General features: G+C 37.9%; 1 protein-coding gene across 3 annotated transcripts in view; it reads right to left on the reverse strand.

The window, feature by feature from the left end:
- Nucleotides 1-3,890: 3,890 nt before the first annotated feature.
- Nucleotides 3,891-13,114, reverse strand: part of luzp2 (leucine zipper protein 2) — a 276,029-nt gene continuing 266,805 nt past the window's right edge. For all 3 annotated transcript variants that reach the window (XM_079665447.1, XM_079665448.1, XM_079665449.1), the window contains 3 exons: nucleotides 11,920-12,024; nucleotides 9,141-9,215; nucleotides 3,891-4,456 (listed from right to left, as the gene is read on the reverse strand). In XM_079665447.1, coding sequence (XP_079521573.1) covers nucleotides 4,349-4,456; nucleotides 9,141-9,215; nucleotides 11,920-12,024 — 288 coding nt within the window. In that variant the 3' untranslated portion in view covers nucleotides 3,891-4,348. The remainder of the gene's footprint in view (nucleotides 4,457-9,140; nucleotides 9,216-11,919; nucleotides 12,025-13,114) is intronic.

Consider the following 13,114-nt stretch of genomic DNA (forward strand, 5'->3'; position numbering starts at 1 on the left):
TGACTTCGGCTGTCTTGAAATCTAATTCTCCGTTTGTAATTTTAAAGCCATGTTTTTCTTGAATGCACTGCTGGGTTGCTAAGTGTGTGTAGTAAAGAAATGAAATCACTTTCTATTACCCTCAATGGGAATATGTCTAGATGAAATATTGCTTTCAAAACACATACTCATAAGCTAAAAATGAAAATGTGATTTTTATACAAAGGGAAAACAAAGCGTTTTAAAAAGCAAAAATCATAAGGAAGGTTGAGGGGAAGGTAATACATGTAAATTAGTCTTTCATAGTGAAATCACAATAAGCACAAACAGAAATATCTCGACAGCAACTAGAAATGCTACAATTTCAGAGTTCAAGGGTACTTGAATACAACAGAGCTATTGTGTGTTATAAGTGACCTGTACTTTTCCCACTATGACATTTACAAATGTCTTGCTGTGAAAAGGGCCTTTTAATTTGACAAGTGGAAGACATTTCCAACCTGATGTAGGAAACAACCCTCCCAGGGGATATTTGAATAATATTTTGTGATTACACAATTTGTATGTGTGTAAGTGGTCCAAATGTCTTTGTTAAAATCAAGTTTTGAGTGAAAACTAACATGTAATTCATTGAATGCAACCCACTAATCCTACAGTAAATTACTTTATAGACTTTTATTTTCGTCAATTTGTGGCTATTTCCCTCCCACAGCTGGATTAATGGCTGTGTAATTACCGAGAAGCAGTTTCAATGTCCAGCTAGTAACAACCCATGCCTGTATCTGCAATTGTGCCAGCCATGTGGTGAGGTTATTTTGTTCTTGATTCAAAAGATCATCCTTTATTATTGCGTATCCTGATCCAATACCAATATTAGCCTAAATGTTAATAAAATATTGATCCAACACATGAAAATGCTTTCAGTAGTTTTCCAACATATATCCAGTCTGCTTGACCCACATACTAAAGCCCTGGTGCAATCTATAGGGGGATAATGTTAAATTATTGATATGCTCTGAGTTTAGAAGAACATCTCTCCTGAAATTGACATGAAGCGATCCACTACAAGAGAGAAGACCCTGCTGGAGTTTGGCCTACAAAAACACACGGCCCACTAAAGGGTTCAGCGACAGTGACGCTTCATTTAGCTCCAAAACAATCTTTGGCAGACACTGGCTCTCAGAGAGCTCACAAAACCACATCTGAGTTTATATTGGAGGTGCTCAAGTTGCTAACATAACTAACAAGGGGGGTGGTGGCAAAGTCGATAGGGAGTTGGCTTGGCAACTGGAAGGTCACCAGTTCAAGTCCCGGCAAGACCAACCGAGGTGTCCCTGAGCAAGGCACCGTTCCCTACACTGCTCCCCGGGCGCCGTTCAAAATGGCAGCACACTGCTCCTAACACTAGGATGAAAGATTGAGATGAGAGAAACAATTTCCCCACGAGGGATTGATAAAAGTCCATCTTCTTCTTTATTAATTAATTAGCAACAGCTGACCTGCAGACGGTAACGGTTTTTATTTCACTATTCGAAAGGATAAAGTGTGATGAGAAGCTGCTTCCTGAAGGTTTGTACACTGATCTCTGCTAATGAGAAAGAGAGTGGAGGGATAATAGATTTATTACCAGTTGATTAAAGAATCGAGTCAATCACCGAAGCAACTGAATAATCTAAACACTCAAATTGTCCTTTGCATATGCAGTTAAAGGCTAAACGTGTGAAACCCAGCTATCATTATAGAGAGCAGTACTTCACCACTAGCAGATTGTGGACAAAACACAGTACAGTAAGGGATTGGATTGTGAACTGATTTGTTTAGCAGAGACAGATCCATTAAAACATGTCTGGATCTGGACCTTTAAGGCCGCTTCGGGAGATCTTTAGCTTCAACACATAACCTCTGCAGTAAAAGGCATGGCTTGTTATGCTCATATCAGACATCATGACATATTATAACAGATATAGCGTTTGCTTTTTTTCCACATATGAAAAGTGGCTGTACGGTTTCGACAGATGGGAGAGTAAAGATTTGTGTATGTATGAGGATAGTTTGTGCTGCAGTTTTGTCCTGTTGGCATCTTTACTTAAAACGTTAACAAAGCAAAAAGAAGGCACACTGTCATAACTGTGACCCCTAAATAGTAAAGAAATACAAGTGTTATGTTACAATAGGCCCTTTTTGTATTCAAATAAAGACGCTATTTTCCCACCGACTGATCAGACATTTAAAAGAGGTTTCAGCTAAGCTACAATGAATAATTCTGAGTTAATATCTTGGAAAATACAACATGTCCCAAAGCTTTGAGCAGAAGGCAGGGAAATGAATATGGCTTACAGAACCCACTGTTCCTTTGATCAAATCCCAAACTTGTTTACTTCATAGCGAGCTCTCCATCTTTCCCCTCACCCACTGCTCCGGTCACCGGCAGCTCGGAGGTTTAATGGCAGCATTTGCAAGGTCTGCCTTCCATCTCCAAATCCTGGCGACAGGCCCTTTTGTTTGCTCTCAGCAAGACGTAGAGCAGACCTGGAGGAGGTTTCTCAAACTTGCAAAAAAAATGGATTACAGGCCTTAAAATAGAGCTGTGCACCTGTCTCCTAATGTTTTCCAGCCAGGACCCTCGTGGATCCAGTGACCGCGGCAAATGTCACACGATGGGGATGCTGTGACCACAAAGCTGATTCAAAAGCTGGTTGCTTTCACAAACAAATATAGACGCTAAACATATCGGAGTGATGTTTCTCAACATGTAAATGATGTTTTAAAATGGTGACAATGACATTGTAGAGATGAGTGGTACTGTATGGTGAAATAGACAATAGAAAGTAAGGGACTGGCTGTGGCTTTAAAAACACGTTTTTTTATGCTTCAATGTTATTTCTTTTGTTAATTCCAGTACTTTCTTTGTGCAAATTTGACCGCAGAGCCGTTTTTAATTCCTTGTTTATTCACCTTTGTTTATTGTGTGACTGCTGTGTGAGTGACTGATCTCATATCCCCCTGTGGACGCCCCTATTTCTGTTTCTTTCAGTTTGTTTTCTTTATCCTCCTGGCAGACATTCACAAAGTAAAGTCATTCAGACCCACCATAAGCCCTAAAGGATTTGATCGTTTGAAACCATTTTAACTTACCTGCCTCACAGGCCTAATTTGCATCCAATTTGCATTGACTTTATAGGCAACAGGCCACCTCTAAAACCTGCTTTGTGTTAGTTCTGAACACACCCTTAGCACCATATTTATCATCATGATCCCATTATGAGCTCCCAAAATGATCTTCCACAGCTTGTGTTTGAAGATTTGCAGTCATGGAGGTGAGTAGAAGTAATGAGTTAGAGGAGGCCTGGTTTGTGTTTTGGACAATAAAGGTCATAGTGTGACCTTCCTCATTCGTATCAGATCATTATTCAAAGTAAACATTTTTATTATGTAATGAATAATTTAGTATTAGTACTTTATTTTTGGGAAAATACGCATTTACTCTGACCTCAGGCATATCAGTGCCACCTCTTCTAGTAGTGTTTGACGTGTAATTGATAAATCCTAATTGCTCTTTGCACCGTGCAAGTTTTGCCTCCGTAGATCACAAACATACTCACTCATTTCTTTCCCACGACTAACCGTTTATTTTTCACACATTTACTGAAAATTACAGTTTATTGAAAGGACACAGAAAGGTCAGATAACACAGATACATGTAGCTAGGAGTTACTACTCAGTGCATGGCACATTCTCAGGGAGACGACCCATTGTGAGTCTTTGGCTCTTCGCCTCTGAAGTGTTGGAGGCAGAAAGAGCGCTGAAATATTAAACGTTGAGCAGTTGGCCAGCCAACCGGAGCCTCTATATTTCAAAATGTGGAGGAGTAAATTAACCTTTTTACAATGAGTGACAAACAATAGTCTAAGTTGGGTAGTAGTAGTAATAATAGTAGAAGTATTTTTTAATTGTCAATTGATATACTTATCACAGGATACAGTGTCAGACCTCACCAGTACAAAGGGATTTTTTCTATAAAGATCACACATTTAGAAAGCAGTGTCCTCACTCAGAATAAAACTCAGAAAAGGAAACAACAAATAAACAATCATGAAACAAGTTACCAGTGCCATTGCTATCTTTTAAAAAAAAGAATTTCTAGAATGCATGCCATTTTACTATGGAGGTTTGCAGATGACAGTTTGAAATCCAGTGTCTCAGCTTTTGCAAACAATGCTGATATGTGTGTCTGTGTATATGTGTGTTTGTGTGTCTGTGTGTATGTGTGGGCGCACAGAGGTTTTTGTGTGAGTGTGCAAGTGTGTGCTCTTAGAAAGATCCTTCAGGCAATGCAGGAGCTCTGCATTTTGGATGATATGCCGTCCGCTCAGTCGTATTCATGTGGCTTTGTCTTTTTGCTGCTGCCTCCCTCTGCATCCTCGCTGGCGTCTGAGAGCTTTGTGGTGGATTTTACAGTCTGCGCCTGGCTCCTCTGCTGTTAGGTTCAAAAGATAAAGATTCTTAATGAGACTGCACAATAATATTCCACAGCATGCGCGGTGGTCTGTAATCTGAGCAGGAAATGCCTCTTAATATATCTATGGGATGCAAAGGAGGTTATTTAAAGATAATATTCATGGTTACTGCTGGGCATCTTAAACAGACCTGCTTCTGAACACACAACTGCTGTCCTGTTTTAGGAGTTCCATACTTCATTTGGTTCAGCTAAATGCTAGCTTTTGAGAGGCTGAATGCTATTGTGGTCTGAACCTCCCCATCCTCACCATTCAGACTGAAGGCAACATTCAAAATAGTGTCATTGGCAGTTTGGTCCTCTCCAGCTGAACAGGCATTTTTAGGCAATCACAATAATACAATAAACGTACAAACACACTGTGAAGGGTTACATTTCTAAGAGAAAGCACTGGTAGCCACACCCCAAAGCATAATCTGCTTTATCATAAATAGGACGATAATTTACTAAATTATCATGACACTGAAAAGAAGACTTGAAACTAACCATTGAAACTATAAACAGTTCAGGAAGTGGTGATACATCAAGTGAGAAATAGGATTTTTTTCTCATATTTTTCTATACAATGTGAATTTCTTTGCAAGCGGTTCCCCTGTCAGGGCTGATAGAGGACATGCAAGGTTGCCGCTGGCTTATCCTTCAGTTTTATCCGAAAAATGCCCATGTCCAAAATTCTGAAATTGTATTTTGTGTGACGGGGGTGAACATGCTGTGGCCTTACGAGGAGTACGTGGCCACATAATTCTTTTTGACTGATACCTAGGTCGCAATACTTAATATATTCTTGACCCTTTATCATACTCTGTTTTAAAATGCTGGTTTGTTACAATACAATGTTGTATTGTTTGTGGCGGCGGAAGTACCTACAGCTGTTTTATATTCCAGCTGTTGAGAAAATGAGTTGCACTTGGAATAAATGCATTAATGCTGGTGAGATGGAAACCAGCAGATCCAAGGTTTTGAAGACAAACTGTAAATGTTTAAAGCCGAGTGGCACATTGTGACACGGAGCAGTTAAGTGTGAGTTTGGAGGATGTGTGTTCATGTTATCACAAATTCCCACTAACATTTTAAGGCAATATTATTGGGATGCAATGTTTTTTCACAGACTGCTATTTTATTTGGCATTTTTAATAATTAAGTTTCAGCAATGACATTTTTAAGCACTGCACACAGCTTTAGGAAATCAATTCCCCAAGCAAAGCATCTGTTTAGTGTTTACCAATGTCACTTTGGAGAATGCCTTCAGGCTTACTGGCTGCAAACTATTGAGTTACACATCAGTCTGCATTGCAGAGGGTTATAGCTCCAACACCTGGCTCCAAGCATTTACAATTGGAATCCTTTCAGGACAGCTTTATGGTAAGCTCTGAATTCCAACATACTATCAATTATATAATAATACATTATCAAGTATTATCAATTTATTTTAGTATGCACCATCATTTGGTGACTAAGTACTCAATGACTCTCATTTCTATCTGCAGGCAAATTATTTCTCACTCTTGTGGCTTCTTTCCAAACTCAGTTGCCGCCCTCTTTGATGCGAGTTAGGGGTTTTCCTTTTTATGTGTGTGTCTTTATCACCAGCTGAAACTCCCCTAATGATATCCAAAAGTTTTTGTTTGAGAGTGGAGTTTTTAATATACTTGCAACAACTTTGTAAGTAGAAGCAGTAACACAGAATGTCGACCATCAAGCTTTCTAATTATGTTTTACTTTAATCTCAATAGTACAGTGTATGACATTCTGATTTATTTTTGCTGTTTTAAGCTTTTTTTTCATTGGATTGAAAGAGAACTTTTGATATATATATTTTTAAGACTATGTTAAGACGATATGAATATATAAACACTTTTGAAAAAGCAAGCTACCCTCTTCTTTGCCCTGTTTTATTTTGGGTGTCAGTGATATTGCAGGCCAATAAATAATTATCTAAGTGTGTGTGCCACAGATGGTGTGTTTGTATTTATTGGTATATTCTAGAAGCCAAAACAAATTCAACACGTTTCTTATTGGTATTCTTGGATATTGAACCCAGCTTAAGCAACACATACTTGTTGAGAACCCTGCATCAAGAGCTGACAGATGTCTTAATTTGAATGATTAATTGATGAATGAATTGATGATTTTGAACAAGTACATCAAGCTCTGATGCATTCTTTGGTTGCGTTTTCCTACATTTACCCTTTCTGATTTGTGATTTTTCAGCGTACACCTTTAAAATAGAAAAAAAAAACGGATTTAGAATAGGGCGAAACAAACAACGCTTGCTCCACTGTGCTCTAGGGATATGCTCTGTTGTTAAGTATGCCAGGGTTTTTGCTGAAGTGTTATGCAGTTATGTTTTTGACTTAAAAAAAAAAAAAACTGAAATAAAACTTTACTCTCAATGAATCTTAATCACGGAGTCGAGCAGATACACCTAACATTTGAATATATCCTCTACAGGTTGGATTGCATAATGTGGCTTTAACACTGCATATTTACAAGCCTGAACAATGTTATTTTCCTCCGTGTTGTTGACATTTGAGCTAATATGGCTAGAGGTCCTGTGTGGGTTTGTGCTGTTGGACTGTCAGCCTGTCGATGTTCAGGCCACATCGATGAGCCTCTCTGTCTGATCACTCTGCCAGGGGAGCCTCAGTGAATAGGCGAGAGATTATTGTACAATATGTTGCAGCTAAAAAGGGCCGATGTTGCTCTGTTGTTATTTAAACCATTCATTGTGTTGTACAAAAACACAACAGGTGCAAGACTACAAAAATAGCCTTTTCTTCCAAAAGTAACATAAGGAGAGATGCCTCCCAGGGTCTCACACTCAGGAATCGAACACATAATGACGGTGGAGTAGTGACAGGAATAGAAGGCACTTTAATGCAGATTGATCCACAGAGACCTGAATGCAAATCATTACTAATCAGATTGTTTACTACATCATAAATGATGAGTGCTGTGCATGAGGGATGCCGACCGACAGCAGAGAAAGAGAGACGATTGTTGGTTCACTGCTGAAACACAACGGGAAGATTTCCCAATTATTGAGATAAAAAAAGAATTTGCAAGAAACATTTGCATAGATGTCTGAAATGGGATTTGCTGAACTGAGACGTTTCAAGTTATCTCTCTTGTTTGTCAACTTTGCAACTGCTCCTAAAATATTAATCAAATAGAAGTCAAAATGTATTAAAACATTGGAAATCACAGAAATCATCTTTTGTGTTTAATACAAAAACACAATTTCATTTACAATGTTAATTGAAGAAATGTCAATCATTATTATGTTTTTTGTTCCATCTTGCATCCTGTGTTGGCGCAGAGCAGCATAAATGCTTCTGGAATAAACTGCTTTTGACTCAATTTGTTGAAAATTATAGTACATTGTCTTAATTCTACACATAATACAATTATCTTGTATCATTATTTGTTTTATAACATAAAAAACTAATGTTTGGACTTCTCACAGAAAGTCTCCCAGGCACAAGACAAACAAGTCAAATCTGCCCATTTGTCGAGATCTCATTTGGAATATTCTTGTATTCTTGAACGAATAGTGTGAGCGTCTAAAAATGGATCGCTGCCACTTGGAATGCAAGGTGGTTGCTCAGTTACACAGTATCGCACTGCATTGAAATGAGATTCATTGTTTTGTTGCACCATCTGGCAGCGCCAAACAGGTGTGACTCAATTCAATAATTTGATGATGGAGGCAGTTAAGCATAGGCTTTGGCAAGGCATTGAATATCACATAATATAGGTGACAGTGGCACACTGAATATAAGGTTTCTTCAGATTGGTTGCCTTTTATTTAGAGACTTTCCTTCTGCGTTGTGTGTGCCTCTGTCACACTGTGTCCCCTGCTGTGCCTTGTCTCACGTGCATGCTGAGTTTTACATTACAGTTAATTGTCAGTCTCTGTGTGTATTCACACTGGCATGGTCACATCTATTTTTCTTTCCATAAAGTCCTTTAAAACATGATTGTCATGCTCCTTCTTTTTCAAATTTTAATTATGAGATTGTAGTGGAATGGAATTTATTTTTAAATAGCTATAAAAAGCTCTCTTGTCGTCAAGAATCAAGAAACAAAACAATGAATGACTTAACCCAGTAAAAATGATTTCTCTGTGAATATTTATCCGTCCAAAAAGATTAAAAACCCATTAATTAACCACAAAGATGCCCTGGCCGACATGTTCCTTCATTATCATGAATATACACACACTGTAGTTTATCTTCAGTCATAAACGATGCCTTAATGAATCCAAGGCTTGATATAGACCACCAATTAATTCCTAATTTACGCCTGTTGGGTTAGAGTTGGCAAACAACTGCAATTCCCAATTGTTTTAATAAATATCTAGGCATTTTAAAAGATTTGATTTGTGAAACTGTTTGTTAATATTCACATTTTAATTGGGAAGAAGTGTCAGACATGGTAGACAAGCAGAAATGTCTGGACTACATTGTGGATTTTGGTATTTTAAGGGATTTCCTAAGGTAATATTAGATTTAGCAAGTATGGCATTTCCCATTATATACTGATATATCTTTAATGTGGAGCAAAAAAGACCAAGAATTCACAACAGCAACAAGTAAACTTTGAAATGTCTGCATCTATTATGATCTAATCTGACCGCGCTCACCTGCTGTGGCTCTGGTAGCTTTTTACTATCTTGAGCGGATTCCTTCGTCTGATTCTGAAGGCAGTCGCCCCCGGTCTATAGGAGTAGAGAGAAAATATTCAGTGCAGTGTAGAGAGTACATGCTGTTTGCATTCAGTGAAAACACAATATGAACAGACCTTTGTATGGGACATTCAAATCCCCCTTTTTATTTTCACTAGAAAGCAATCAGGAGTCTTATTGACTTCTTCTCAAAACCATTCAATAATCCAAATATGTTTCTCACTGTATTGACAGTGATTTATTTAGCTTGTTTACTTGTGTACAGGACACACATGTTGTATTCTGTGTGTCCTGTACACATTTACTAATTAGTTAATCAACAGTTATTCAATCAACAACCAAATGGTATGAAGCAATGAATAATTAAAATGAGTAATTGTAAATTAGAAAACCAATGCCTGATATTTGTTGGTGGTTTCATAAAGATCTGCTGCTCTCCTCTTTTCTTTTCGTTTCACCGTACTATGGAAAGTGGATTTTAGACTGAAGAAGCAATTTCAAGATAAAACCTCAAACAGACCTTTTTTGCAACTTATGACGTAAAAACAATCAATCTTGAAATGATGAATAAAGAAAATAATGATACGCTGCATCCCTACAGGATGTGTTATTGTTGATCTGTTACAAAGTTGCACACGTCGCTAAAAGAATCGTCAATCATTCCCCCGCTTCAATACACTTGCCAATTTGCCAGCTAGGTAATAGCTTTGCTTTCATGTAACATTGCTGCCAATTATTATGGCTAAAACTAAGCTTTGTACAGCTTGAATACTAAATGTGGACATTACAAAATACATGAACTGCTTCTTTATAAAATAATAAGGTCAATTATGAATTACTCCATGGACCTGCTGTATCGAAGAACATTTGGATGCATCAAACCACATGTAAGATAAGTGAACGCAGTCTCCTGCATGCATTTTGTTTGAAATATAGATTTCAAACAGTTAGGTGGGACTTCTTTCTACAGTGTGACAAGCAAATCATTTGACAGCTGCAAATGTATCACATCTAATTTTCAAACTGAAACACAGGCCATACGCTACGTGCTCACACAAACTGTCTCTTGTCATTTCTTCCCGTGCTACAGGGGGGGAGGACAGCGGGAGACGTGGCGGTGCTCACGAGCGGACACCATATCTGAGTGTCTGTTTCAAACATGTCTCCTCTTATCTGTATCAAAAATGTTTCTCCCTCTCGCTGTGGGATATTTTTCCACCCTGCCTAAATGATATAAGCAAATATGGGACACTGCTGAACATTGTTCTTGGCACAATGTCATTAAAGAACAATCTCTTTGACGCGGTTTCCACAGAGGGTAATATCCTCTCTGGGTGGCATCCGTTCGTGCTCCCCTGTCTTCAGTGGTCTTTCAACTTTCATCTGTAATAGTTTTTGATAGTTGTAAAAATCATTAGGCTTCCCCATCAGAGATACACATTCAGAGCTGTCCTCAAAACTCAATCGTAGAGAGGCAAGTCTGTGACCATTAAACCATCTCCAAAATAATCTGAACATTAGAGGTCAGTTTCTCCTTCTGTCTCTCCTCCCTCAGTACCAGTGTTCAGAGTGCTGTAGCAACAATGCACTCAATGAAGATCCTCAGTGTAAAACACGGTGTCTGTTTGCACGGGGCAAGTTGAGCTGTCAGTGAAAAGCTCTTTGAAGTTGGGCTGAGAGTGAAAATAGTATCTTCACTGAAACGACAGTTCTCTTTCAGCGCAGTTAATGAGTTGCTGAAATATTCCCTAAGTGAGATTTAAGGCTCTAAGAAACAATGATGTGGAATAATCCATTGTGGCATTTTGTAGATGAATGAATCATCGAAAAAACTAAAATATCCTCAGATTTGAGAAGCAGAAACTCGAGCATGGTGCTAATTGATTTAATAAAGTTACAGATCATTAATTTTTACCAATTTTCTGCTGATTGACAACTCATTCATCATTTCAGCTGTGAAGTGTATAATTATTTCCTGCGGCGAACGCAAGGCTCCATGCGAGATATTTTTATTCCTCTTAATTTTAGCTTTCACAAAGAAGAAATATGCTCTCGTGAGGTTGCATAACCTAAGCAGTGTTTTAAACGCTTGTGAGCAGGGCAGATCACAACTAATTACCATCACATTATTTTTATTATCATAAAAGACGTAGCAGAGAGGCTGGGTTAGAACTAGGCGCTGCAAGAAACACTCAACCTTCATACAAGGTGAGGTACTGGCCGCCATTAGCCAATAATATTTGACGATAAATCAATCAACCATTTAGTTTCTATAATCTGGAATACACTCAAAAATGGCCATCACAGTAGGCATGTGTAAAACCAATTTTCCAATACCTGAAAGATATTTAATTAAATATGAAATCAAATGTTGCAAATATAAGCATTAAAGCACAATTGTCAAAAAATAGTTAATGATATTTTCTGTTTCGATAATTGTTACCATACCTGTTTATGGTCAATATTGTAATCTAATAGCACATTATAATCATTTGAAGTGATTTAACTCAAGTGTAAAAGTTGAACTTGATGATATTGACTGAAGAATGATGGAAGAATACTTTTTTGCATCAAGTTTTAGAACGAATGGACCTACTGTAGACCCTCAGAATAGAAGAGGCTTGTCTGATTTCAGATGAGCGGCTTGAGCATGGATTCAGTGAACAGATGAACTTCATGGACACAAGCTCCCAGGTAACATATGCCATTATAGTTTAATTAATCTAAACAGACTCACCTTTTCCATCTGGCAGTCCTTAACTCCGCCACTCTCTCTCCTCATTACTTCCATGTTAATGGGTGATTTACTGGCTGTGACAATTCTCTGAACTTTAGAGATATCCTGTTGGCAAAAAAAAGACAACATTACAATTTAGGGTTACAAATAAAATGTCTAAATGTCGTGTTAATGCAGCTGAAGCAATGGGGTTCTTTGAATGTAAGCAGTTCTGACTCAAAGGTTCACAACGGCTTAATTTATACGTGTTGATTTATATTAATTCAGCTTATTCATGAGTAGTGAATAAATCATTGCAAAAAACTGCATAATGACAAACTAAAACATAATTACTGAAATATTAAGGAGGTGATTCTAGTCTGGTTATTTCAATCATTACATATCCAATGACGGGGAGAATGACAAGTAACTAAATAAATTACTAAAAGTCATCAGGCTGACAGGAAACTGCCTTTAGCTTTGATGCACAACAGTGCATGTAATTCGTTTTTAGCATAGCGTTAGCTTTTGACTTCTGGGAATTGCATTTCCCTTAAAAAACAAACTGGTGTTAATATGAGGAGAATATCTGCTTAAAAAAACCTGTTAAGTATCACTAACATGTGTTGGCCACAAAGCTCATTTGGTGCAATACAACCATATCCAATGGGAAAATCCTATTGTATCTGGTCTAGCAACCACTTTAAGATGCTAACTTCCGTCAGCAGCATTATGTACTGTAAACACAACTGTTGGAAATGTTCATGAGTTTGGTTGAAGGGTATATTATTCTTTGGAGCAGATCCAAACTACAGGGCGTAAAACACATTCTTTTTCACTTTTGCTTAAAAAAACAGATAGGACAGTCAGCGATTGATGCCTGTACTGCGAGTGAAAAGTAAGTATAATCCTGGGAGGTAGATTTAAGCATTACAGCTGTGAGAGCTTCACATGATGGACAGTGATGTTACAGTGTAGTGACCCGGTGCAAAAACAGCCAAAGCAATTTCAAGATTGTAGAAGGAAAACAAGATGGACAGGCAGAGATGAGAAGCTTCTCTCTGGAGAATATAGAGTAATCTATAAATCTACAGAAGGAAATTATGACTTTAGTGAGGTTGATGTGCTTTGAATCGGTGTAGAAAGAAACGCTCTATACGTATAAAGAAAAAAAGGTTCCAGAAGTGTTACATGGCAGGGTTGAGAGAAAATTATG

This window comes from Notothenia rossii, assembly GCF_949606895.1.
Source record: "Notothenia rossii genome assembly, chromosome: 2".
NCBI lineage: Eukaryota > Metazoa > Chordata > Actinopteri > Perciformes > Nototheniidae > Notothenia > Notothenia rossii.